A 25,357-nucleotide genomic window follows, 5' to 3' on the forward strand; every position below is an offset into this window, starting at 1 on the left:
GCATCATACACTCAAGAGTTGTTTCTAGCAGTGTGCAAACCTTAAAACCTCTGGAGTTTGGGTGCTTATCCAAAACAAACCGAAAGGCATGGATACTTTGCTGAAGCGTATCTCACTACATGAATCTCTTGGTGCTGTGCGTTTCTTTTTCCTGACTAGATGAATTATTTTTATTATTCTTATTTACTAATATTACAGCAGAGTCTATGGGCCTCAGCCAAGATCAGCCCCCATTGTGCTACGTGGTATAGCAAGAGGGAGTTTCTGCCATGAAGAACTTACAGACAAGACTTGCAAAGGATTACAGAAAGGAAATATTATTATCCCTGTTGGATTTTTTTTTTTTTTTTTAAACAGATGACCAACGCACAGAGAGATTAAGTGACTTGTCTATGCTCACACAGGGAGCTTGTAGGCAGGGCTGGCAGTGGAGCCCAGATTTCCCTAGTCTCAGTCCAGTGCCTTCACCACAAGCCCACCCTTCTTCTTACAATCAGGTTTCTCGTGCGAAAGTTCAAGGTAACAAATTTGAGATTCACTTTCTACAAATATTTGGCAAAGAATACACTTAAAATTCACAGTTTGCACAAACCTTCTTGCCAGTAAATTATTCACCAGAATATTCACAGAAAGTGAACCCTCTGGGCGAGGGAACATAGCTGAAGACAAGAGATTTACAAACTACAGGCGAATATTTATACAAAGTCGTTCACAGTAGATACTCAGCCCTTGTTAGATTGAAAGCCTAACAATGTTCTAGCACATTAACATAGTATTAGGGAAATGGAAGTCTGAGACTGGATGGCTGGGTTTTCCCATTGCTATTACTTATTATTGTGATTTATTACTTCCACTGTGGTAGCACTTAGGAGCCATAGACATGGATCAGGACTGTGCTAGGCACTGTACAAAGGCAAAGCAAAAAGATGGCCTCTGCCCCAAACAGCTTATAATTTAAGTACATACTGAAATATACATAAACAGATATTTCAATTGCACATGGTAAAAACAGCAATGAAGCCAGTTTAAGAATTATGGTTGAAGTTCGGAGGAGATGTGATACCATTCTGGACATGGAGAGATGTTGCCATTTGACTCCTTGAGTTTTGTTTTAAGTTGCAAAAGAAAGTTGGATGGACTATTCCAGTGGTTCTCAAACTATGGAGCAGGCATCCCAAGGGAGGAGTGGGAATGTGTTAAGGGAGGCATGAGCTTTGTGTTTTAATTTTTTTTTAATTAAAGAACTCTGGCTGTCAGCCCCGGGTGGCTGGGGATCATGCAGAAGGGCTGTGCATATCCAAGAGGCGAGGATCAAGGGGACAGCCGGAGCCCCACCCCCGAGCTTGGGCTTTCCTCTCCCCTCCCAACAATCCTTCACCTGGAGGTGGCGGGGCTCCAGCTGTCAGCCCTCTGGTAGAAGTAAGGGTGGCAATGAGGCACTAAGTCTCCTGTGAAAAGCAATATTGACGAATATCACTTTTCACATCACCATCATTACTTCTGTGCTGCTGCTGGTGTGGTGCTGCCTTTAGAGCTGGGTGCCCAGCCAGCAGCCGCTGCTCTCTACTCTGCCTTCAGACCTGGGGACAGCATATGTACTTGTGGAGGCAGGGTACAAACGACTACAGACACAAAGAAGGGGGGTACAAACAAATAAGTTTGAGAACCACTGGTCTATTCAATTCCAGTAAAGAAACATTCTCACCATAAGTTGCCCCTTTATACCCTCACCTTGACAACCGTGTCCAATGCCGGTCAATAAGGATATAGCACAAATGGAAATGATCCAGACAAAGGCAACAAATGATTGGAGGCCTGGACAGACTTTCCCATGGGGAGATTAGAAGGAATGGGAATGGTAGGTTTAGAAAGGAGATGAATAAAAAGGTGACTTGATAGAGGTATGTAAAGTAACAGATGATGTAGAAAAGCTCAGCCAGGCTCTGCTATTTCTCCTTCCCAAATACAAGAATAAGGGGACACCCAAAGAAAAGAAAAGGGGCAATTTAAAAAGGATCAAAGGAAATAGTTTTTTTTCTAAACACAACAACACACAAATAATCAGGTTAATTAGACATGTAAAAACATTCTTCCTTTCATTAAGGAAACACAGCAGCTGTTTAACAGGACACAACAATCCTGCACAACAGCTTAGACCAGGAAGTGATGGAGAATGAAGGTGTTAGTTGAAAAGTCTGGGGAAATTTTGACGGCTATAACCAGGGGCTACAAAGTAATATGGGTGGCGGATAATATTAGAAAATGTGGGGTGCTCTGATGATGGAACAGAAATGGCTTATGTCTCAGCCCATTTATTCAGTGTGAATCTGCTGCTCCCTTTGGGGGGGGGATCATCGCAATGAACTCACCCCCTTCCTGTTCTGTTCCATATTTTGCAACAACATTTAGGATAATAGCGTGCAGCTGCCACACATTGTTGAGCAAGGACTACTCGACAAAATGACCTAATCACCCCAGATGTGTAGAACTATTTGCACTCCATAGAAGGGGGATATGAAACTTCTTAAAGGGGCACTACTGCACAGAATGTTGCAAGCCCCACCCCTCCAGCTTCCCACAACATCCCTCTCTCTAATGGTCTAGAGTAATTGTGGAACACTGCTCCCATAGCAGCTACATACCGTTGTAGTGGTTGTGAGACGGCGTGATGGGATTGGACACTGGTCTGTGGCAGTGACAACCAGGGTGTAGCGTCCATGGCTGATCTCATAGTCCAGCTCCTTCACAGTGCAGATCTGCCCCTGAAAAGACGCACAAGAGTGGTGGGTTGTCTAGTGTGAGTGAAACTAACCAAACAAATGGGAGAAATAAGGTAACGGCATGAAGTTGTTACTAACTGTGGTGCTGTTTATGTGAAAGGTGCCCACGATATTCCCCTCTGTGATGGCGTATGCAACTGTGCCATTGGGCCCTTCATCCCGATCCAGTGCCTTGATGGTAATGAGGGTGGCGTTGAGGGTGGCGGGGCCCTCATCCAGCGTGACTTCATACTGCTGTTGCTGGAACACTGGAGCGTTATCATTCTCATCCAGGATAGTGACGCACACTGTGGTAGTGGCCTGCAGGCAAAGAACTAACACAGTTAGCGTCATGTGCTAAAAGAAATGTACAAGTTCTGGCTGCAGCTCAATGATCTGGCTAGGGGTTGGTGGTGCAATGATCACAGGATGGAGACTTCTTCTAGAGATAATAATGGTACATGTGAATTATTGCCAACAAAAAACTATGCTTTTCATATCTGTTGCACTTTTCATCTGAGGATCTCAAAGCACCTTAGAAACAGTAGCTAAGTAAGTCTCACAATAGATAAGCATTTAACAAATCGGTAAACTGAGGCCAAAGAGGCTAAGTGACATGCCTGTTGTCGCACAGACCTTGCCTAGTTTGGTTTCTTCCACTGTTTTACTATTGCTGGTAGCAACACTGGGAGTTGTACTGGAAACTGGCTCCTGCCTAACCCTGCTCAGAACAGGCCTACAGGACACTGTGGTTAAAAAGGAGGCCCTGACTCTGCACCAGAGCTTCTATTGTTGTTACCAGGGATGGCAGCAACAATAGATAGAAAAAAAAAGTCTAATGTTGGCACTGCCAGAGCAAATCAGGGGAAGAGCTAGAAATAGGATGATGGATTTCCAGTCACATGTTCTAACCACTAAGCCATAGTCGTCCACTGTTTAAACAGAGTGTTTTTAGAACCCTTCCAACTTCTAATAACAGTGACCAAGTGTCTGGAAATTTTTATTGCATAGTCTTTGTGGTCAGTGAATCACTGCAAGTTCTTCCAGTCACATCTCAATGGTAGATGATAACTGAAGTGCACAAGGACTGTCAGGATAAGAACTGTAAATCCATCAGTCTTCTTAATTATGCCCTTTCCTCTTTTAACAGGAGAAACATTCGACAAATGACAAATGCACCGTAAGTCATGCAGAGATGAGTTTCTCTTATTCCATTGGCTGGTGATGGACAAAAACATTTCTTAGGTGGGACACTTGGCAGGGGGGCTGACTTTTCTCCTACGTCTCAATGGAATGCTCCTGTCTTCGCCGGTCCCAGTTCTCTGAGCGAGAGGAGAAGGCTGGAGAGACATTTTTACTCTGTCTTGTCACCTGCCACAGGAAATCTCACTCTGTAAGAAAGGCATGAAAGCGGAACATGCCAATCTCACTCTGGCACAGGTCGATGAGAGGGTGGGCGCAGTGACATTAGCACCCCAGCTGTGCATGTGACACAGGAAGGAGTTAGGGTAAATTAAAATGGGATAGTTGTGGGTCCCTCTGACCAGATTTTAGTTGCAAAAAACACTTGACTTTGTACTAAATCTCTCTCTAATCAGAAGCCTCTTGTCCCTTAGGGAATAGTTTTCACAAGAGCTCTGCAAAAATTTTGCAACAAAACCTCAAACCACACAATAGTCAGGTGGTTTCCTCTTTCCATTACAGACTCAAAATTTGGGGCAAGTGAGTTGGAGAGTTTCTCTACTGGGTCACACACGTACTCCTTTTCTTTTTACACTTTGTTGGTTATGCACACCGAGCTGGCAGCGGGAGGGGCAGGAACACAGTCTCTACCCAATAACCTGTTGCAGTTTTACAGGACACTGCCACTAAACCTACATTTTATTGTTAAGATATCTCAACCACTCCTCCTCTTCTCTTTGTTCTTTCAGCAGGTTCATAAACAACTTCCCCTTGACAGTGCCTGTCTGGTGCTGCAGGCAGAGGAGCTCTGTGACTAAGGGCTTGTCTACACTTACCAGAGGATCGATGCTGTGGCGATGGATGCATCGGTGATTGATTTAGTGGGTCTCGTGAAGACCCGCTAAATGGACCGCCAATCGCTCTTTCGTCGACTCCTGTACTCCACCTGATCGAGAAGAGTAAGGGGAGTCGATGGGAGACCATCTCCCATTCACGTCGCGTAGTGTGGACCCCGCGGTAAGTAGATCTAAGCTATATCGATTTGAGTTACGTTATTCACGTAACTCAGATTGCGTAGCTTAGATCAACTTTTCCCTTTAGTGTAGACAAGGCCTCAGCGAGTCATTACTCTCTTCCTCCAGTGACCCTAATGCTGCACAAACACTAACCATAAGCCCCAACCCTACTGCCTGCCTTGGTCACCTCTCCTCTTGACAGTGCCCATTCGGTGCTGTAGCCAGGTAGGCACTGTTTAGATGAATCTAACCCGTTTTGACCAGGCATAGGTAAATGATCTTGCCTGAGGAACCCATTGTGTGGAGGGAGCCACAGTGCAAATCTCCAGCCAATATTGCTTCTGATCAGAAGCAGCCCCTACTATTCCAGTCCTGACCCGCTACATATCCCCAACTTTCTCAAAGCACCTCGGCCCTGACCTGAACTGTCATTTGCTGACTCATTTCAACCAAATGGGGTTGAAGTATGCAAAGTAACTGGAAGGAGTGAGAGACAAGTAGCTCTGATGCCATAGTGTTCCTCTGCCTGGAGCCCCAAATAACAGTGTGTGGAAAGCAGGCTTTTCTGCTCTTCCAGTTTTCTGACTTGCCACCAAAATCAAAGGGATTCTTCCCACTGATGCCTAGACTGCATTCCCTGGAATTTTAGAGTTAAGTCATCCCTGGTCTTCTAAAGTTATTGCATTACAGGCAGACAGACTAAGGGAGAAATGCCAAGGAATTAAGTGTTAGGCTCCACTTTGCTTGGCCAATTAGCTTCGCTAACCTTGTTTGATCCTTGGGCCCAGTTTCTAGGTAACTCCAGCTGATTACTTTAGTCATAATTTTGATATAAAACAAGTGGAACTCATCAATTTTGGCTATATTTTACTTTGAGATTTTGAGCTTGTTTGAACCTGTAATTCAAAATGAAACTCAGACAATAGATGAGGAAATTGCAAATTTAAGAGGATCAAAATCAAATGTTTTCTTGACACGCCGTGAAGCAAAAGCAGCGAGTGCAAAACTTTTGCTCAGACTGGGAACAAGGTGCAGGCCCTTTTTACTCTACAAAAATGGAATGGTGAGGGGTGAGGGGAAAAACAGCAGGGCCCCTTAGAGAGATCATTTTATCTTACTCCAAATACTTAAACAGAAAGAGGACATTAGGTTAAAAAAAAAGTGAAAATGTGACTTGCGTATGCAATGATGTGCAAAGAAGGCAGTTTCCCCAATCTCCACCTTGTAGGAACTGAAGCCATGGCCTGTAATAATATAGCTTTTATCTGATGGATAAGTCAACATGTGGAATACAAAAATTCTAATAAAAGAGAAGGATTTAGGATGTTCTGTCCTTTGAAGCAGAGATTTGCTCTGCCTGTGTAAGGCTCTTCACAAGGGTACCTCATGAACAGTCTAAAGAAAAAACAAACAAACATTCCAAACATACCAACCAACCCAGCAGATCAGGATCCCAGGCAGAGCTGGGAGGATGGTGCTTCCTGTTATGAGTACTTTGCTACCACTGGGGGATGTGATATAGAAGTAGTTCTTTGAGGGGAGAATTAGATTATAAAGTGCTGCGCACCAGCACACAGTGACTGTGCAGCTACTGTTTTCAGACAGCTAAAGAGAAACCTTAGAGAACTCTTGGAGTGGGAAGGGGAAGAAAAGAAACTGACCCTCTCTGACCCTCACAACATCGACAAAACTCAAGTTATCTACACTGAAGGGGGGATTCTGTAAGTGGTTGGACAACAGAGATTTTTAAATGCAAATACTACACGTAATAGGACATGTGTTCTTGACACTACTGTTAAAAGTAGTGAAGGTTGGAGGAGGAGGAAGGGGAGGTTGATTAGTCAGGATTCATTTGCTGTTGTGTATATTTTCCCATTCCTGCTCGCCATCTCAAACCATGCATGAGTTAGGCCTGTTCTCAGTAGGGTACAAGATTTCTCTCCAGGCAAAAAACAAGGGACAGGATTCATTATATTCCGCCCCCCTCCCCCACCAGCATCTTGGCACAGTTTCATTCCAAATGCATTTAGAAGCTTGCCTGGCATGGGGGATGGTCTCTCCTTTACCACTCACCAGTTCACTGTGTCACACAGCCCAGTCATATCTCCTAAACTGAGCAGGGTGACACCTGCATTGTAACATCACCCACAATCGGCACTATGGGCCTATTTTTGGAATAGTGCCATATGATGCATTACAGTGTGATGAGACAACATCAGTATTGCAATGCCGCACTCATAGAGTCTTTGCCCAATGTCTCCTGCCAGAGCCTCCATTGACTTTCACTGTCCAGCTCTCCTTGGGGCTGAATGAGCACTAACCCCTAGACCCTAAGGCCTGACCCATTGACTGCTGTTTGGGAGGCCTGGGTTATTGACTGCTTATTTGTGTAGGCCTCAGTTCCCCTCCCAGTCTGATGGAAATGGAGAAGTTGATAAAGTGGCTCTCCAAGAGCTAGCAACAGCAACAGGCAGTCCAACTCCAGCAGCAACAGCAGCTCCTCCAACAGCTGGGCAACCAACAGCAACAGCTGATTTGGGAATTGGGGGCCCAGCACCGAGATCAACAGCAGCAATGCCTGCAACAGATGGCTGCCATGCTCCTAGCTGTGAGACCAGGCCCCGTGGGACGGGCAATCCAGACAGCCCTCCCCGTTCTTGTGTGCCTGACCAAAATGGGGCCTGATGATGACCCGGATGCCTTTCTGGTCACATTTGAGTGGGTTGCCTCAGTGGCTCCCTGAACAGTGAGCCAGCCTCCTAGCACCGTATTTGACAAGCAACTGAAAAGCACAATCCTCGCCACCCTTGACATTACATCTGATACATTCTGGCAACAGTTCTGCAGAGAGATATACTCCCTGGGGGCCAGACTGCAGATGGTCACGCAGCAGCTGAAGGACACCTGTTGGTGGTGGGTCTAGCCCGAGCAGCACACCAGGGTCAAGGTCACCAAACGGGTGGTCCTGGAGCAATCAATCACATCCTACTGCCACAAGGAAGGGCATTGGTCCTCTGCCTCCAGCTAGAGACCCTGAGCAAAGCAGTCATCTTAATGGAAAACTATGTGGCCACCGAAAGCCCAGTCTGCCCTTACTCTGAGAGCCCAACCCACAGACTTTGCAGCCAAAAGAGGAACAAGCCCCAAATCAAGGAACCTCCAAAGCTGTTGGCTAAGACTGAGTGAGAGTCATACCAACAGACAGGATACCAGGTATTGGCGGCGGTCACCTGGAGTGTCAAGGAGGGCCACAGGGTCCACTGACCTAGTAAGGGAAACCTGGATACCTGGAAGCCCCACCTTCTCGACTAGTTCCAGAGACTGACCCAAGCGGTCAGAAATCAGCCCATGTTTCACCTGCAGCTGCCTCGACCATCTCTGCCGAGGGTGCCCCGTGATGGACTGTGACTTCGGGCAAGTCTGGACCAGTGAGGCTTGTGCTTGGAAACAGCCCTCCAGCAAACTGATGATCCTTGTGGAAATTGAAGGGGTATGGGTCCCCATGCTCGTGGACTTGGGGTGCCAAGTCTCATCCAACGAGACCTCCTCACCACCCCAAATCTGCAATGGGAAGTCATCTGCTTACAATATATCCATCAGGATGTGAAGCTGTACCCCAGTGCCTGGGCCATCATGACAGTGAACGGTGAGACCAGAACCATGACAGTAGGCCTGGCCTCAAGACTGGCCTACCTGGTGATCCTCGTCTGGAGCTGGACGGGATTTATGAAGGTTCTGTGCACTGTGAACCTCAAACCAGGCACACTGGAGCCCACATTCAAGGGGGACCTCCTCAAGGAAACATGGGAGACATCCAGTAATCCAGACACTGACATCGAGGGAGCCTGGGATGGTAAACTTGACATCCCTGACAAGAAGACAGGCCCTGTTCACCAGCATGGGGAGGATCCACCAAACCCGGGAGCTGACTTTGGCTGAAATCAGTGAGAAGACCCTAAGCTCAGTTGGGAGTATGAGCAACTGGCCAGCGTAAATGGGAGGGTCATGGAGCCCCAATGAGAAATGCAGTACCCCTAGGCTGAGCTAAAAGGGACCTGCCTATACCGAGTGGACCATGACCCGCAGATGCAAGAGGCCCAGACCCAGCTGGTACTATCCTGATGCCACAGGCAAACTGTCTTGAAGCTCACCCATGACATCCCCACTGCTGGGCATTTGGGCCACAAAAGGATGTCGGTCTAAATTTTGGCCTGTTTTTTTTGGCCAGGAATCCATTGGGAAGTCAAAGACTTTTGCAGCTCCTGCCCAGAGTGCCAGCTTGTCACTCCACAGGGAGCACTGAAGGCTCTGCTTCTCCCACTACCCATAGTGGGAGTTCCCTTTGAGAGGCTTGCCATGGAGGTGGTGGGAATCCGCGAGAGAACCATGGTCGGTTTTAGGTTCATTCTGATGATCCTGGAGTATGCTACCTGCTTCCCTGAAGCAATCCCACTCTAACACCACAGCCCGGACCATTGCTGTGAAGATACTCAAGGTCTTTGCTTGAGTGGGCCTTCCTTGAGAAATCTTGACAGACCAGGGGATGAACTTCACATGAAAGCTGCTTAAATAAGTCTGCAACCTGTTGGGCATTGAGATGATTTGGATATCTGTTTATCACTTTCAGATGGATGGCTTAGTCAAACACTCAATCAAACCCTCAAGGGCATGCTTTGGAGATTCTCCCCAAGGGAGCTCCACTACTGGGACCAGTTCATCCCCCCTTTGCTACTCGCAGTCCAGGGAGTTCCCCAATTGTTAACCAAGCGCTCTTCATTTGAGCTGCTTTATGGGAGGCAGCCATGGGGAATCCTGAACCTGGTTTGTGAGAAGTGGGAGAAGGCACCTTCCCTGTCGCAAGGTCTCCTGCAGTATGTCCTCTGACTGTGGGATCAACTTGAGAAGGTGTGAACCTTACCATGCGAGAATCTCCACAATGCACAAAAGTCACAGGAGCAGGCTTATAACCAGGAAGCCTGGGGAAAGGGCCTTTGAACCCAGAGATAGGATTCTCCTGTTGCTTCCCTCTGAAGCATCAAAACTGCTTGCCTCAGAACAGGGGCCCTACAATGTTATCGCCCAAGTGGGGCCTGTTAACTACAAAATCTGGCAGCCAGACAAGAGAAAGAAACTAAAGATGTATCATTTGAAGCCCTGATGGGATCGAGAGGGGTCACTGATTGCTCAGTATAGCCCTGAGCCAGAGTTGGGCCCACAGGCCCCAGTCCTGACAGACTCTGAGGAACCTCAAATTGGTGACACCCTGATTCCCAAACAAAGGAAGCAAGTCAGGAGTCTATTCAAAGCATTCCCCAAGACCTTTATGGCTTGGCCAGGACAAACCACCCTTGTGCAGCACATGATCCTGAGAACCCCGGGGGAGATCGTCCAAGAGAACACTTGGCCCCTGACGTGGTGAATGTGAGAGATGGTGGAGAAAGAGGTCTGAGCAATGATAGAACTGGGGGGTGATTACGGAGTCCCAGACTGAGTGGCGTAGCTCCAGTGTTCTGGTCCCTCAGGTTCTGTAGAGACTTTAGGAGGGTGAATGCCATATCAAAGTTCGATACATACCCAATGCCCCAAGTCAATGAATTGCTTGACTAGCTCAGCAAATCTTGCTAGACCCTCACAAAAGGGTACTGGCACATTCCGCTGGCTCCAGCTTCCAAGGAGAAGAGAGCCTTTGCCAACCCAGTGAGACTATACTAATTTATCAGGATGCCCTTCTGGCTCCATGGGGCTCCTTCCACCTTCCAGCAGTTGATGGACCACATCTTATGGCTCCATGGCACCTCTGCCACCATCTACTTGGACAACATGGTCATGTATAGCAGTAACTTGGAGGACCATCTCAACAAGTGGAGGCCATCTTTCGAGCCTTACACACGCCGGACTCATGGTGAATCCCAGCAAATGCAAACTAGGCTGGGAGGAGGCCACCTATCTAGGATACATTCTGGAGCATGGTCAAGTCCACCCCTTGTGGGTAAAGTCCAGGCCCTTCAGACCTATCCACTGCTGCAACCAAGAAAGTTTCCTGGGGTTAGCAGGCTATTACTGCTACTTTGTCCCCAACTTCTCATTGATCCTGGCCCCTTTGACAGAACTTCTGAAGGACAACCCTGATGAGTTCGCTGGACAGCAGACTGTGCTCAAGCCTTCCAGACACTTATGGACCTCCTGTGCCAACAACCCATGCTGTTCAGCACTGACTTCTCTCAGGAGTTCATCCTTCAAACTAATGCCTCAGAAGTGTCTCTGGGAGCAGTCCTCCCCTAAGAAGTCAAGGGAGAATAGCACCCCGTGATTTACATCAGTTGGAAGCTGTTTCCACACAAGTGCAACTACTCCATTATTGAAAAGGAGGCCCTCACTATCAAGTGGGCCGCAGAAGCCCTGCAATAGAGCCCCCTTTCCTCTAGTGACTGATCACTGCATACTGCAAAGAAGACCAAACCGTGGTTAATGAGGTGGCATCTGATCCTCTTACCATATGTCTTCTGAGTTCAACACTGAGCCAGTAAGGCACACAAACATGGATTTCCTTTCCCGGGTGGGAGAAGGTGAATCTCAGTTCCTCGGAGATGGACTTATGGGTGTGTGTGTGTGTATAATGAGGCAGAATGGCCTCATTCTCGCACAGAGGGGGCTAACTCACCCTGTTGGGCTTAGCTAAACCCTCACACGAAGCATGGGGATGGGGACAGAAGTATAAGAGCAGGGCCCTGCAGTTCTGCTGGAGCCAGACGTCCTTCTTAGGGAGCCGAACCGCCAGCACAGCCCATGACCGGCTGTGACGCGTGATGACTCCTTTGAGCCAGCTGCTGCCCCAAGAGATGGAGAGACCCAGAGAGGAAGTGGAGAGTGAGCTGCTTGGTGCAGAGACAAGGAACAAGGCCCCTGATGCGGCAGAACAGGCCCACCAGACGACGGTAAGAAGTAACACAGGGAAACGAGACATTGACTCAGCTGTGGTGCTTGGAAGCAAGGCAGGGACCCCACACTTCCGTGCCAACCCTGTGATGGGATAACCTGTCACTTCCAGGGCACTGGGGTGGGTCGCAGTGGAGCAGGGTGGCCTGGGTCTCCCTACCTCTGGCCCCGCACTCAGAGCTGGATGAGCACTAACCCTAGGCCCAAAGGCCTGAGCCATTGACTGCTCGAATACTCAATCCTTAAGCCTGAAGGACTGATCCACTGACTGTCTGCTCTGCATGTCCCCCTCTCCCCTATCCATGTAACCTGAGCTACCATTTGCTCAGTGACTTGACTGCAAGCCCGGGTGCCTGATAGACCAACCTGGCACGATTCTCCACGGCTGCCAAAGGGGGCCGTCCCTAACCCTGAGACACAGGACCCTTACAGGATCATATAGTATCTCCTGAGGGAAAAAAAAAAACATGATTATGCTAGGAAAGGGTCACGTACCAGGAAAAATGGTGGACTCTGGATTCTGATCCTGAATGAGCCCCTCACACAACTTGTGCTGCAATCAACCCAACTAGAAATTGCATTTTTTAAAAAAGCACAAACGTCACTGAAACCTGGATAGTGCATCTGAGTTGTACTTTCTTGTGAGGAAAAGCATAATTTGAAGTGTCTAACTGGCTACCTCCAAATGTAACAAATCAGCCTCCTGCCACCCTAATCCACTTATTTTAAAACTAGTAACCTATAAATGGAAAACAGAATGAACTGCTGCATTTCACAATTGTGTGCGTGCGCATGTGGCCACCTAATCTCAGTGCATGTGTTTTGTGTGCCATGGAAGTAGACAGCTGAATTTAGCAGTCCCACCCAGTCACAGTCCTCTGTTGATTTCAGGAAACCTGCAGGGATTGGACCATTGTGTTGAGCAGCACAAAGTTTCTTTTCTTTCTCTCAGGTTTCAGAGTAGCAGCCGTGTTAGTCTGTATTCGCAAAAAGAAAAGGAGTACTTGTGGCACCTTAGAGACCAACCAATTTATTTGAGCATAAGTTTTTGTGAGCTACAGCTCACTTCATCAGATGCATCCGATGAAGTGAGCTGTAGCTCACGAAAGCTTATGCTCAAATAAACTGGTTAGTCTCTAAGGTGCTCCTTTTCTTTTTTCTTTCTCTAACCTCATGGGGGTGCTCTCAGCTTCTCTCTCTCAAATTACAGTAGGCATTATCTGAGTGAAATTTCCTGTGTATGCAACTCTCTTGCTCCTTCTGTCTCAGGGTTGCTCTGAGTACGCATGTAAGACACAGGAAAGAAAAATCCTGGAGAAGGGCTAGCTCCAATTTCAGTGAGTGAAGATGGATGTTTACCACAGTCATTCAACGGACAGTGTGTGGAAGGGCTGGGTGCTGCCAATCGCTCTCTACTTGGCTTTCTACCAAGGTAAAGTCAGGTTGGTTTTTCTCTCCCCAAAAAGGAGAGGAAAGGAAAACCTAATTTGCTATCCACTTTTTGTATTCACCCTCTTTTTGTTTGATCAGAAGTCAAAAGAATTTCAGCTTAGGTAGATATGTTATTTACTTTCTCACCTTCCTCCCTGCATTAAGGTTCAAGGGAGATTTCTCAAAGACTCTTAAGGAAGGGGCTCTCTTCTGGGGATGGCTAAAGAGTGCTGTTTGTGTGGGAGTAAGAAGAGGACCTGCTGTGTTTTTTAAATTCTGCTTTCCTGCAATTATTGTCCTCCCTTTTCCTTCACTTTGAACTAATTTGTGCATCAGAATAAAGCCAAGTCATAAACGAAACAGCAGCACTGGTCCCATAAAGGGATATTGAGAATGTGCAAAGATGCAGGGCTAGATTATTTTCTATTTGCTGCTTAACCCCAGCTCTTTTGGAGGTGTAAGCACAGCACATTTGTCCTGGGTTCTAGGTGAATAGAGTCTTTCATTATTAACATAGTGGCAGATAGAGGCAGTTTGTTTGAGTTCAAAGAAGACCATCTTTGTAGTCTATAGAGATGCTCATCTTTGCTGTCAAGACTGTGCATGTGTTTGTGTGCACACACTCCGAAGCTGTCACTTCTGCCTGCTTCTCTGGGCATATAGGACACCAACCAGGATAGACTTTGCATTGATCTATTAACTGGGTGCTCCCCAGTTTTCAGAAACTGAGCTGTCGAGAGATCACTCTCGGGCTCTGAAGTTTTCCCTTCTCCAATAGTCTTGAGTATTTCCAGATAAGTTGGTTACCAGCCAAGCTGCCAGCCTTCAGCTGGTGCTTTGGTGCCCTCAGCTGGCCTCGAATCAGGGTCACTTATCTCATGCGTGATGTCTCACGGCCTTTGCTGAATACAGAGAAGAGTTTTGTAATTGGGGCTTCTGATGTTGGCAAGTAAAAGTTGCTCAGTGAAAATTAAAGACAGAACAGGTTAACAAATAAAGGGCTAGAAGCTGAAAATGGGAAGGAGTGGGGTTCTATAATGATGCCTGAAACTGCGGGGAAATGATTATGTGGGACATGATGCTCTGATCCTAACACACGCTCCCTGCTCTGTTGCTGCCAATGTAACCTAAGGAAAAATCCATCCTGACTCCAAATCTGGCAATCAGCTTAACACTGGGCAGCCACAAATGTTTGTTTAATATAAAGAAGAAAAAAATCTCGTGTTCCCCCCGCAACACACACCTCATCTCCCATTTCCTGGTTACTGGCTAGCAGATTTACTGATGGCTGTGGTGTGTGAAGGGAGAAATCTGCCACAAAATAGGTCTTTTTAGTCAGACAATAATTGCTAAGAAAAACTCCTATGGTTTAGGATGATAAATAACTGTTGTTATTGTTGTTTCTGCATGCCACACACCAGAGCCCCCTTGCATCCCTCTCATTCCCCTCTGTAAACTCTCTGTGTCACCCTCCCATCCCCCTCTATTTCAAGGGATCTCTGCACTGCCACCCCTTCTCTTATGCTAGGGACTCTGTGTGTCCCCCAATTCTCCTCTCCCTGCCATACCAGGGTCCCCAATTTTCCTTCCAGGAACTCTGTGTGTATTCTCTTCCCCCCACCCCCTTATTTCTTTTCTTTCTGTCTGGGAGATAAGTCATTCAGAGAGTCAACATTTTAAAACTGTATTGGAAAGAAGGGCAGAGCTGAGATGGGGTACTTTTATGCTGGGAGGTGTTAAAATCTGCCATCAGCTGGTTCTTTGATCTACAGACAAACTCAGAAATGACACTGAGTTGAGTGCAAGACTTTGCTTTGATCAGCCAAAAAAGTCAAAATCCAGAAACTTCATGCAGCTGGCTGGAAATTGATCAGATACTGGCACACATCAGTAAATGCAAGATCAGGCCACAGAGTTGCCATGCTTTTTAGCTCCGAACTATGCCAGTCAGACCAGTGGAGTGCTGGGATGTGGATGGGAGTGTAACACAGAACATGCAGGAGACTCGGATTCAGGAGTAGAGCTGGCAGATGTCAGAAAGGTGAGGAACACGATCTCTAGCCAACTTTCTAATTGCACAAAACTGAACACACTTGCCCCTCCCCCCTGCCCACCCCTTCCCTGATGCCCTGCCCTGACTCACTCCAGCCCCACTCCCTCCATCGCTTGCTCCCCACAACCCTTACTCACTTTCATTGGGCTGGGGCAGGGGGTTGTGGTATGGGAGGGGGTGAGGGCTCCAGCAGTGGGTGCGGGCTCTGGGGTAGGGCCAGAAATTAGGGATTCAGGAGGGGGCTCCACATTGGGGCAGGGGGTTGTGGTGTGGGACGGGGTGCAGGCTCTGGCTGGGAGTGTGGGCTCTGGGATGGGCTGGGGATTATGGGTTTGGGGTGCAGGAGGGGGCTCTGGGATGTGGTCAAGGGGTTTAGAGTATGGGAGGGGACTCCGGGCTGGGGCAGGGGGTTGGGGAGCAGGAGAGGGTGCAGGGTGTGGGAGAAAATTTGAGTGCGAGGGGGATTCCGACCTGGGGCACAGGGTTGGGATGTGAGTGCGAGGTCTGGGAGTGAGTTTGGGTGTGGGAGGGGGTTCTGATCTGGGGCAGGGGGTTCAGGGTGCAGGGTTTGGGAGAGAGTTAGGGTGCGGGAGGGGGTTCTGACCTGGGGCAGGGGGTTCAGGGTGCGGGCTCCAGTTGGGCGGCGCTTACCTCAGCCAACTCCCGGTTGGTGGCACAGCAGGGTTAAGGCAGGCTCCCTGCCTGCCCTGGCTCTCAGAAGCAGCCGGCATGTCCGGCCCCTTGGCTGGAGGCACGGCCAGGTGGCTCTGCACGGTACGCACTGCCCATGACCCACCCCCGCAGCTCCCATTGGCTGCAGTTCCTGGGGCTGCGGGTGAGGGCAGCATGCGGCACTTCCCTGATTTTCCCTGTGCCTAGGGGCTGGGCATGCTGGCTGCTTCCAGGGAGCTATGCAGGGTCAGGGCAGGCAGGGAGCCTCCTGTGTGGCGACGACCGGACTTTAAATGGCCCGGTCAGTGGTGCTGACCGAAGTAGCCGGGGTCTCTTTTCAACCAGGTGTTCCGGTTGAAAACTGGATGCCTGGCAACCCCTAGTGCTGCAGGCAGAGGAATCTCTATAGATGAAATAAAACATTTTTGACTGGGCAAAGATAAAAGAATTTGCTGGAGCCAGCCAAGAATGGTGTGGAAATCTCCATCCTCACTCCAACTCAGCCAATATTGCTCCTGATTTGAAGCAGCCAAAAGCTAGTTCAGTCTTCAGGACCTGCGCTCTCCAACAGTCATGGCAAAGCACTTCAGTCCTGACCTGCAGTTTCATTTGCTGACTCATTTCAACTAATGGGACTGAACCATGTAAATAACCTGGAAGGAGTGCTTAATGACAGACTGAGTTACCATTGAGGTCACAACGCAGCACCAAATGGGCACTGTGTGGAAATCAGACTTTTTCCGTGTTCCGGTTTCCTCATTGTTACCAAAAATCAATGGGCTTCTCCCCCAATGACACCTAGAATGTTCCCTGACATTCTGGAATTAATTGGACTTTTCCTTTAAAACTTTTCTCATTACAGACAGACAAGTGACACTGAGTTGAGTGTTAGACCTCACTTTGCTCAGCCAATAAGCTGAGCAGTCTGTACAGTGCCCAGCATGCTTGGGACCTGTTTCTGATAGGGGATTCTGGGTGTTAATACAGTACCAGTAATAATGTTACCCTGGTGAAAGAGGGATGGTTGCCCTTGTGCAAATTGCCAATTGCACCTTCCTCTGAACACATTTACATGGATAGTTAAGCAATCAAACAAAGATTTTCAAAGCTCAACAAAAATTAAAACTAGCCCTTGATTCCAACATAACATTTCTTACCTGTACCCCTAAGGCAGTGGTTCTCAACCTAATTACCATTGTGGGCTGCATATGTAGCTCTCTACGTGTTATGTGGGCCACATCCATACAATATCTATATACTATCTGTATGGCCCTGAGGATGTTGCATGGGCCACAGCTATGTGCTGATTGGGCCACAGGTTGAAAACCACGGCTCTAAGGTAACCTTTCTGCTGTTCACACTCTGGGCATGGCCCTTCAGAGCACAGACATCCTATCTTGGGCTCAGGTGCTTGGGAGGCCCCTGCAAACACTGTTCTTTCAAAGGTGTGTCATGCCAACAGTCAGGCCTCCTGCAATCCAGTATTAGTAGCGCCCTGCCAGGCATTCAGGCATTCTGCACAGAACAGATTAGTGGAAGGGCAGGTTGCAGAGCATTGGTTGGGACAGGAATGGACCTGGAGTGTCCATCGCTCTGTGGGTGAGAATAGGGGGAACCGAGAGAGATCACCCAACTGATGGTACCCTGTGCTACTAAAGGGGGTGAAGATAGCACTACACAAGGGGCAGAGAGTGGGGGGGTCTCCAGGGTAGTGAAGCTCTGCTTATAGTGTCTTGTGTAGATTAAAATGCACTTTACTGTGGGCCTGGTCCAAAGCTCACTGAAATCAAGGAGAATATTTCAAATGTCTTCAGTGGGTTTTGGATTAAGCTCTAAGTGAGGAATTCACTTTTGTTAGCCATCTAGGATATTGGAGCTAAACATCAGGTCGCGTTTAAGGTAATATGCTAATTCAAGTTTATTATTATTTGTCTTTGGTAGTGCTCATGATGGGCTGGATGCTTTTCAGACAGATGAGAAGAGATAGTCCCTGTCCTGAGGGGATGCCAGTATAAGGGCTTGTTTATAGAGCCCTGCAAATCTGCAGATATCTGTGGACCATATTTGCAGGTCACATGTGGATACAAATTTTGTATCTGTGCAGGGCTTTACTTGTTTATACAAACAGGGCACAGCAAGCAGCAATCTACCCTGACCCAGCCTGCCACACAGTAAGTGAGTGCCCTTGTGGACTCTGCTGCCATGCACTAAAACTTCCATTGTGCACTTTATTTGACTCGTGTTTCAAAGTGGGCTAGATTAAAGCACACAACAGAACTTTTAGTGTGTGGCAGCAGAATTCCCAAAGGCAGTCAGTGCACGGTATGCTAGAACAAGGCAGATTTACACCCTAGCTTGCTGTGCCTTAATTTCATACAGACAAGCCATAAGAACAGACAGAGCTTAGAGGAAGATGGTCAGCGATGCAACCCTATGCTCTGGGTGTCCCTAAACCTCCAACTGCCAGAAGCTGGGACTGGATGACAAGGGATGGATCACTCAAAATTGGCCTGTTCTGTTCCTTCTCTCTGAAGCATCTAGCACTGGCCACTGTCAGAGACAGAATACTGGGCTCAGTGAACCACTGGTCTGACCCAGCCTGGCCATTCTTATATTCTAATGGAAAAGGAATCTCTGTCTAGAGCCAAGCAAAGAACATTTTTTTTTGGTTTGCTGGCAATTTAAAAATGTCCAAAAAATTTCAGGGTGGACAGAAAATGAAATTAATTGAAAAGTTTTAAACATGTAATTCAGATGAAATGGAACATTTTGTCTGCCTGAAATGAAATATTTTGTTTCATTTTAGAGCATTTTTAAATGTTTGACATTTAAAAAAATAAAATTACTGGAAATTTTGAAAGAAAAGCTAGTGTCAAACCAAAAAATTACAGGTTTGTTTCAAAAATTTCAAAATGAGACATTTAGATTTTGGGGGATCTTTTATAGGGTTTTTTACTTGAATAATTTGGTAAAGCCAACATGAAATTCACAAAACATTTTCATGTAACTGAATCTGCACTTTTTGCTGAAAAAATAGGGTTGGTCACAAAATTTTGCCCATCTCTTTTTCTGTCACACAAAGTCAATTAGATTCCATCTAGAGCTCACGTGATTTTCTTTGTGAAACCCCAAAAGAAGCAACACCTGATTTCTAAACATGTCTTCACAGACTTGAACATCAGGTCACGTTTGCTATGGCTCATTAACCTTTCAGCAGGCCAAGCCTGGGCAGCATTGTGAGTGAAGGCAACACTTCAGATGGAAACAAATGAGAAAGTGAGTGGTTTCACACGTAGTTTCAGCAGAGTTTCACTCTGAATTTTTTCTTGGAACCTGAAACAAAGCAAAACTAAAAGACGAGGCCACCAGAGAGACAGCCGCTGGAAAATTCTATGCTAGCTCACAGTGAGCATCTTTGTGGATTTGGTGTATTTCCACTGAAGAATTTAAACAGGATTCTAAGTTTTGGTTGCAGGGTTTCTTCTGAAATTGGATTGATGCAGTGAAGGAATGTATGGGTAAGATTCTACAGGAGTGGTGAGTGAGGTTCTGTGGCCTGCAATGTGCAGGAGGTCAGACTAGGTGATCATGTTGGCCTCTTCTGGTCTTAAAGCCTATGAATCAATAGACAGATTGAAAGAATAGATCTAAAGTGACCATCTGCATTGTGAAAATGACTAATAGTTGACAATGGTGTCAACAATGGTTCCTCCCTGGCCCTTCCAACCAATTTTGAAAACCGTTTGGCTGCTAGTGTAGGTGGGTTAAGCCTATCAACACAATCTCACTTGCTGTAATGATTTGATCCAATCTACTCGGGCAGCTGATCTGTATTCAACACAACTGAGAGGAGGCCAGGAGAGGCACTGTCAATACAAGATGCTTTTCCCAATGTAGATGTGTCCTAACAGAAGTATGAACTCCACACATTTATCTAACCGGGGTGAAAACTCTGAAGCCCAGTGATAACAAATTAAGACAGTCTTGCAACATTCATGAAAATGTACAGCCTGGGTACAAAATCTACCTGCCTACCCTTACTGTCATGATCAGGAGGCCCATAATAGTTTCCCCTCCCCCACTAACAGCAGAGAGAGAGCACCTCTCCTCTCCCTGGTGAGGCGAAGCACTGCTTCCTCACGGTTCCCCCTCCTCCTTGGCTGGTGGGCTAAGGGATCTCGATCCTCTTGTTAACATCTACTTCAACCACTGGTCATGGAGAAGATGATAATGAAAAAACTGATGTTTTACTCAATTGTTACAAAAATAAATAAATAAAATATTGTATTTACCCGCCCTGGGAAAGTGAGTGAGCAGAATGTTGCTATGCCGATACTGGGAGAGAAGGGAATAACAAAAAACAAGGGGGACTGAAAAGGGAAGAGCTTTGAAAGATCTCTCAGAGGGCACAGAAATTCTCAGATAAATGAGGGGAGGAGCTTTCATTTGTTTAAACAAAATTCTAGATGAAATTTTATTTTAAGAAATTCAATGGTGATACAAAGTTAATTAAGTGACCTTAGTCTTTTCCTCTGCATTTTGCTTATTGTCTTAAAAGCATCCTGAAAATTTAGACCTCAATGGTGATGAGAAATCATGCCTTCCTTGATGTCTCCAGGATGCTTGCATCCAGGACCGGCTCTAGGCACCAGCAAAGCAAGCACATGCTTGGGGTGGCACAATTCCAGGTGCGGCATTCCGGCCATTTTTTTGCTTGAGCAGTTGTGCTCTGGGAACGGCCAATTTTTTGCTTGGGGAGGCAAAAAACCTAGAGCCGGCCCTGCCTGCATCATTCTCTGTTGCACGGGCTCACCACAGATTGCAGGATCATAGAACTAGATTTCACAACCAATGCCACAAAGCTGTGTGTTGGTTGGGCTGAGGCAAAACTGTTCGGACCGAAATGCTAGAGGTGAGGTGGGATGCACTGAGACACTCGTCTCTTCCAACTGTAGGCCAGATGCTCCTGAATACCCCCAACCAGCTACCAAAGACTCCAGCAGCCTCACTGTATTCCCAGGGCTAAACAGGCTCAATGTATTACCTGCACCCCTCCCTCTGAGAACAAGAGCTACTGTGAATTCTAGGCAGCAGCTCTGTCAGCTGTGCAGAAGGACCCCCACATTACTGTCTAAGCTAGCAGGATATTTCTCTCAGCTAGACACTACTCGCATACTACTCTACAAGCTGTTTTTTCCAGATTTGCATTGGGCTAGTTATCTGCTCAGAGAAGGGCTCCCTGAGGGCATACAAAAGCAAAGGTCATTTTGTGCCCTTACTTCTAAAACTAGGTCTGAGTAGGGGTTAGTGAAAGCCACAGATCCGCCTCGCTATGTTTGTGTCAGATCTACCACCTGCACTGATTCCGGTGGGAAAGCCCTGATTAGGATGGGGCAGCAAAACACTCTGTCAGTCAGGCCCTCTGCACCATGAAAACCTCCTGAAATCGCTGAGAGGCCAATGCCATGTCAAGATGTCACAACATGATTTGATACCACATGACACTTTGATTAGGAAAAACTAGAACAATATAAAATTAACATGGCACACATTAGATGGATTAAAAACTGGCTAACTGATAGGTCTCAAAATGTAATTGCAAACGGAGAATTCTCATCAAGCAGGTGTGTTTCCAGAGGGGTTTGCAGGATTGATTCTTGACCCTACACTATTCAATATTTTTATCGATAACCTGGAAGAAAACACAAAACCATCACTGATAAGATTTGCAGATGACACAAAAATTGGGAGAGAGGTAAATAATGAAAAGGATAGGTCACTGACTCAGAGCAATCTGGATCGCTTGGTAAACTGGGCGCAAGCCAACAATGTGTGTTTTAGTATGACTAAATGTAAATGTATACATCTAGTAACAAAGAATGCAGGCCATACTTACAGGATAGGGGATTCTATCTTGGGAAGCAGTGACTCTGAAAATGATTTGTGTGTGGGATAATCAGATGAACAAGAGATCCCAGTTTTATTTTGTGCCCCAAAGAACTAATGCAATCCTTGGATTCACGAACAGGGGAATCTCGAGTAGGGATAGATAGGTTATTTTAGCTCTAAACTTGCCACTGGTGCAACTGCTGTGGGAATATTATGTTCAGTTCTGGTGCCCACAGTTAAAGGAGAATGTTGACAAACTGGAGAGGGTTCAAAGAAGAGCCACAAGAATGATTAAATGATTAGAAGATTAGTGATGGACTCAAAGAGCTCAATATATTTAATTTAACAAAAAGAAGGTTAAGGGGTAACTTGATTAAAGACTATAAGAATCTACATGAGAAAACCTATTTAACTATGGGCTGTTCAGTCGAGCAGAAAAAGGTACAACAAGATCCTATGGCTGGAAGTTGAAGCTAGACAAATTCAGACTGGAAATAAGGCATACATTTTTAATGGTGAGAGTAATTAACTTTTGAAACAATTTACCAAGGGTTGTGGTGGATTCTACATCACTGACAATTTTTAAATCAAGATTGGATGTTTTTCTAAAATATATGTTCTAGGAATTATTTTGGAGAAGTTAAATGGCCTGTGTTATACAGGAGGTCAGACTAGATAATTACAATAGTCTTTTCTGGCCTTGGAATCTATGAAATCTATGTCAAGACAATTTAGTTCAGAAGGATGATGTCTGATAAGTGGCAGGCCACCAAGGTGGGACTAGTTTCTATTTGTAGATTTTTCTATTCACTCAGTCAAAAAGAACAGTTGAAAAACAGTAAAATGATTTATCAAAAAAAGTTGAAATTTCCAAGTTATTTCCATGTTATAAAGTTAAAAATGGACCAATTTTCCATTTTGTGAAAATTGTGCATGATTTTATTTTACTGGCATTTTAATCAAGATCTTTATAGATTTGTTTACCAAAACCCCAGTTTTCAGTGAGAAAACACGGTTTTTAGTAAACAAAATAATAATAATAATTTTAAAATTATTTTAATTTAAAAAATTGATTTAAAACATTGACAAAATGGAACATTTTATAAAATTGATAAACTTTTTTGTGAAAAATTAATTTTAGAAAAGACAATTTTAAATAAAAACCCTTTTTGTACGAAAAAATTTGAGCAGTGGCTCCCTTGGTGTCTTTTCACTGTCTAATCTGTTCAGTGTGATGGATATGACTGTGGATGTATATATACTTTCAGGTGCTAGGCTGCGTCCTTTCTGTTTGCATGGGACCTTTAACTCCAAATGAGGGGGAAAAGGCAGGAGAAGAGTCAGGGCAATGAGAAGCGCTTGCCTTGGATGGAGGCAAACAGGAATTGTTCCACCAGTCACTTAGGATTGTCTGAAATATTAAGGTACCAAATATACACTTATAGGGGGCTATAATAGAGACAAGGTAAGAGCTTGAAGGGGAGAGTGATTGGATGTTTGAATATACATGAACATTTGATGCCACATGGAAAAGAGAAGCATGATAAAAGACTGTTTATCTGTACAGTGGGGATGACATTTGTTAATCAGTTGAATTCTTAAAGGGAATTCACCTCATTAGCAAGGCCAGGCATCATTTTGGGGAGAGAACACCAATTCACAATAGAGTTTCCCAAAGACTACGCCTTGTGCTACTGGTACAAGGAGAATGCAAAGAGTATCAGTGCTACCAGCTGCCATTTTCCCCTCCCCCAGTCTTATCTACAGAAGGCACACATCTATTAGATAGCTTTAAAGAACTCCCCTTTGAGCTTAGAAAACAGAAGGAAAACACATAAAGCCAAACACCGTGGGCGGACAGTGAACCCCCCCTTAGAAGAGACTAGCTCCGCAGCCCCACCCTTTTTGCATGAGCCACACCCTCTGTGGCAGGAGCCCTGAGCCCCCACGCCACCCCACCCCACCCCGCCACCAGAGGACCCCTGGGCCAGCCAGCCAATCCCAGTCATGCTGGCAGGTTGGCCCAAGCAGCCCCAGCCCCAGCCCCAGCCCCAGGCTGGCGAGCCAGAGCAGCAGCCCTAGCCTCTGGTCGGCCTGACCAGCTTCAGCCCAGCGTCCTGTGGCAGCTCCTGCAGCCAGGGAAGGCCTATTATACCCACCACCCATGCCAAACACTTCACATATATGGTAACCTCTGCCCCGCATGACTGCTGGCATAGGATCGCTTACCAAATATGTGGGTTGTGTTTATTTTCCACTGTAGATGGGTTCCATGAAATCCTGTGGGTGAAGCAAGAGCTGTTTTAAGATGCAGAGTAGGCAAAAGTATGTACTTTCTTTTCCGTATTTAAAAATAAACAAACCAACCTCCCCCCCAGCACACTACGTGGACTTCCCTACAAGTGTCAAAGTGGTTAGGCAGATCCTAGCAGTGCAGTGACTGTATAGGTAAAAACATCAACTTAAACATACTCAACAATAGCTCAGAACTAGCCTTGGACATTATAACTTTTCTTATTTGGTAAGGGAGCCTTGGGCAGGGCACTGGGGCAAACATCCACTCCTTAAAATAAAATGCCACAAGATCTGTAATGCCCACCTAGATTAACAGATAGGCAGATGAGATGTTGCCTCATCTACAGGATGGAACCTCAAACAGTGCAGCACCCCAGTAGTGCTGTAATGCAATGTCCATATGAGATATAAGCCCAGCTGCTGGACTCAACTTCCCAGTCCAGAGGTGAGAGCTACTCACACCAAAGATTGCAATTGTGATCACAGATTCATAGGGAGAAGGACGGAAAATCCTTGCTAGGCCATCATCCAGTCCATTCCACATTCTGGCAATGCAGAGTGCTCTGTCACAGGGCTGACCCTTCTAGGTGGAGTGGCCATCCATTTCTCAGCCTCTAGGAACTGCTGTTCAGTGCAAACCCAGTCATGATATTATGGCTGTATCCACTGTGTGCAAAGAGAGAAAGCCATGGCATGAGTCCCTCTGATGTGGGGCTTCAGTTTGATGGTCCAGCTTTAAAGGGGGAAAATTGGTGGGGATGTGCGAGACTCCTCTGATTTTCAGGGGACCTCATTAGGGAGGTAAGAAACACAAAGAATCCCATGGACACTTGTCAAAGGTGTTGCAAGTGCAGTTTCCTCCAAAAGGTTCCTACCTTACCTTCCCCTCACTCCCTGGAGGCCCCTTTTGTACTCAGACCTCATGGAATCAGGATTAAGAACCACTCTTTGATGTTTGCACAAAAATATCCAGGGTGCCCAAGGTACTGAGATCGGCATGCAGAGACCAACCCAGGAATTTCACTGTATCAGAGCCCTTCTAACTTTATTTCCCCCATTCCCTGCATTGTCTGCTGAAATTTAGAAAAAATAGTATGAAAATAAAAGTAAATAATACACTTAAA

The 25,357-nt window shown here is 46.3% G+C and overlaps 2 protein-coding genes across 15 annotated transcripts in view; one reads left to right on the forward strand and one right to left on the reverse strand.

Annotated features, from left to right (window-relative positions):
• Window positions 1-25,357, reverse strand: part of CDH23 (cadherin related 23) — a 522,984-nt gene that overhangs the window by 41,076 nt on the left and 456,551 nt on the right. For all 10 annotated transcript variants that reach the window (XM_073353546.2, XM_073353545.2, XM_073353547.2 and 7 more), the window contains 2 exons: window positions 2,859-3,080; window positions 2,643-2,762 (listed from right to left, as the gene is read on the reverse strand). In XM_073353546.2, coding sequence (XP_073209647.2) covers window positions 2,643-2,762; window positions 2,859-3,080 — 342 coding nt within the window. The remainder of the gene's footprint in view (window positions 1-2,642; window positions 2,763-2,858; window positions 3,081-25,357) is intronic.
• Window positions 13,086-25,357, forward strand: part of VSIR (V-set immunoregulatory receptor) — a 50,884-nt gene continuing 38,612 nt past the window's right edge. For 3 of the 5 annotated variants that reach the window (XM_073353562.1, XM_073353568.1, XM_073353567.2), the window contains exon 1: window positions 13,087-13,325. In XM_073353562.1, coding sequence (XP_073209663.1) covers window positions 13,241-13,325 — 85 coding nt within the window. In that variant the 5' untranslated portion in view covers window positions 13,087-13,240. Of the gene's footprint in view, window positions 13,326-23,003; window positions 23,363-25,357 lie in introns of those variants that run through there. The other 2 variants (XM_073353563.1, XM_073353564.1) reach the window with 2 other exon arrangements.

This window comes from Lepidochelys kempii, chromosome 7 (genome assembly GCF_965140285.1).
Source record: "Lepidochelys kempii isolate rLepKem1 chromosome 7, rLepKem1.hap1, whole genome shotgun sequence".
NCBI lineage: Eukaryota > Metazoa > Chordata > Testudines > Cheloniidae > Lepidochelys > Lepidochelys kempii.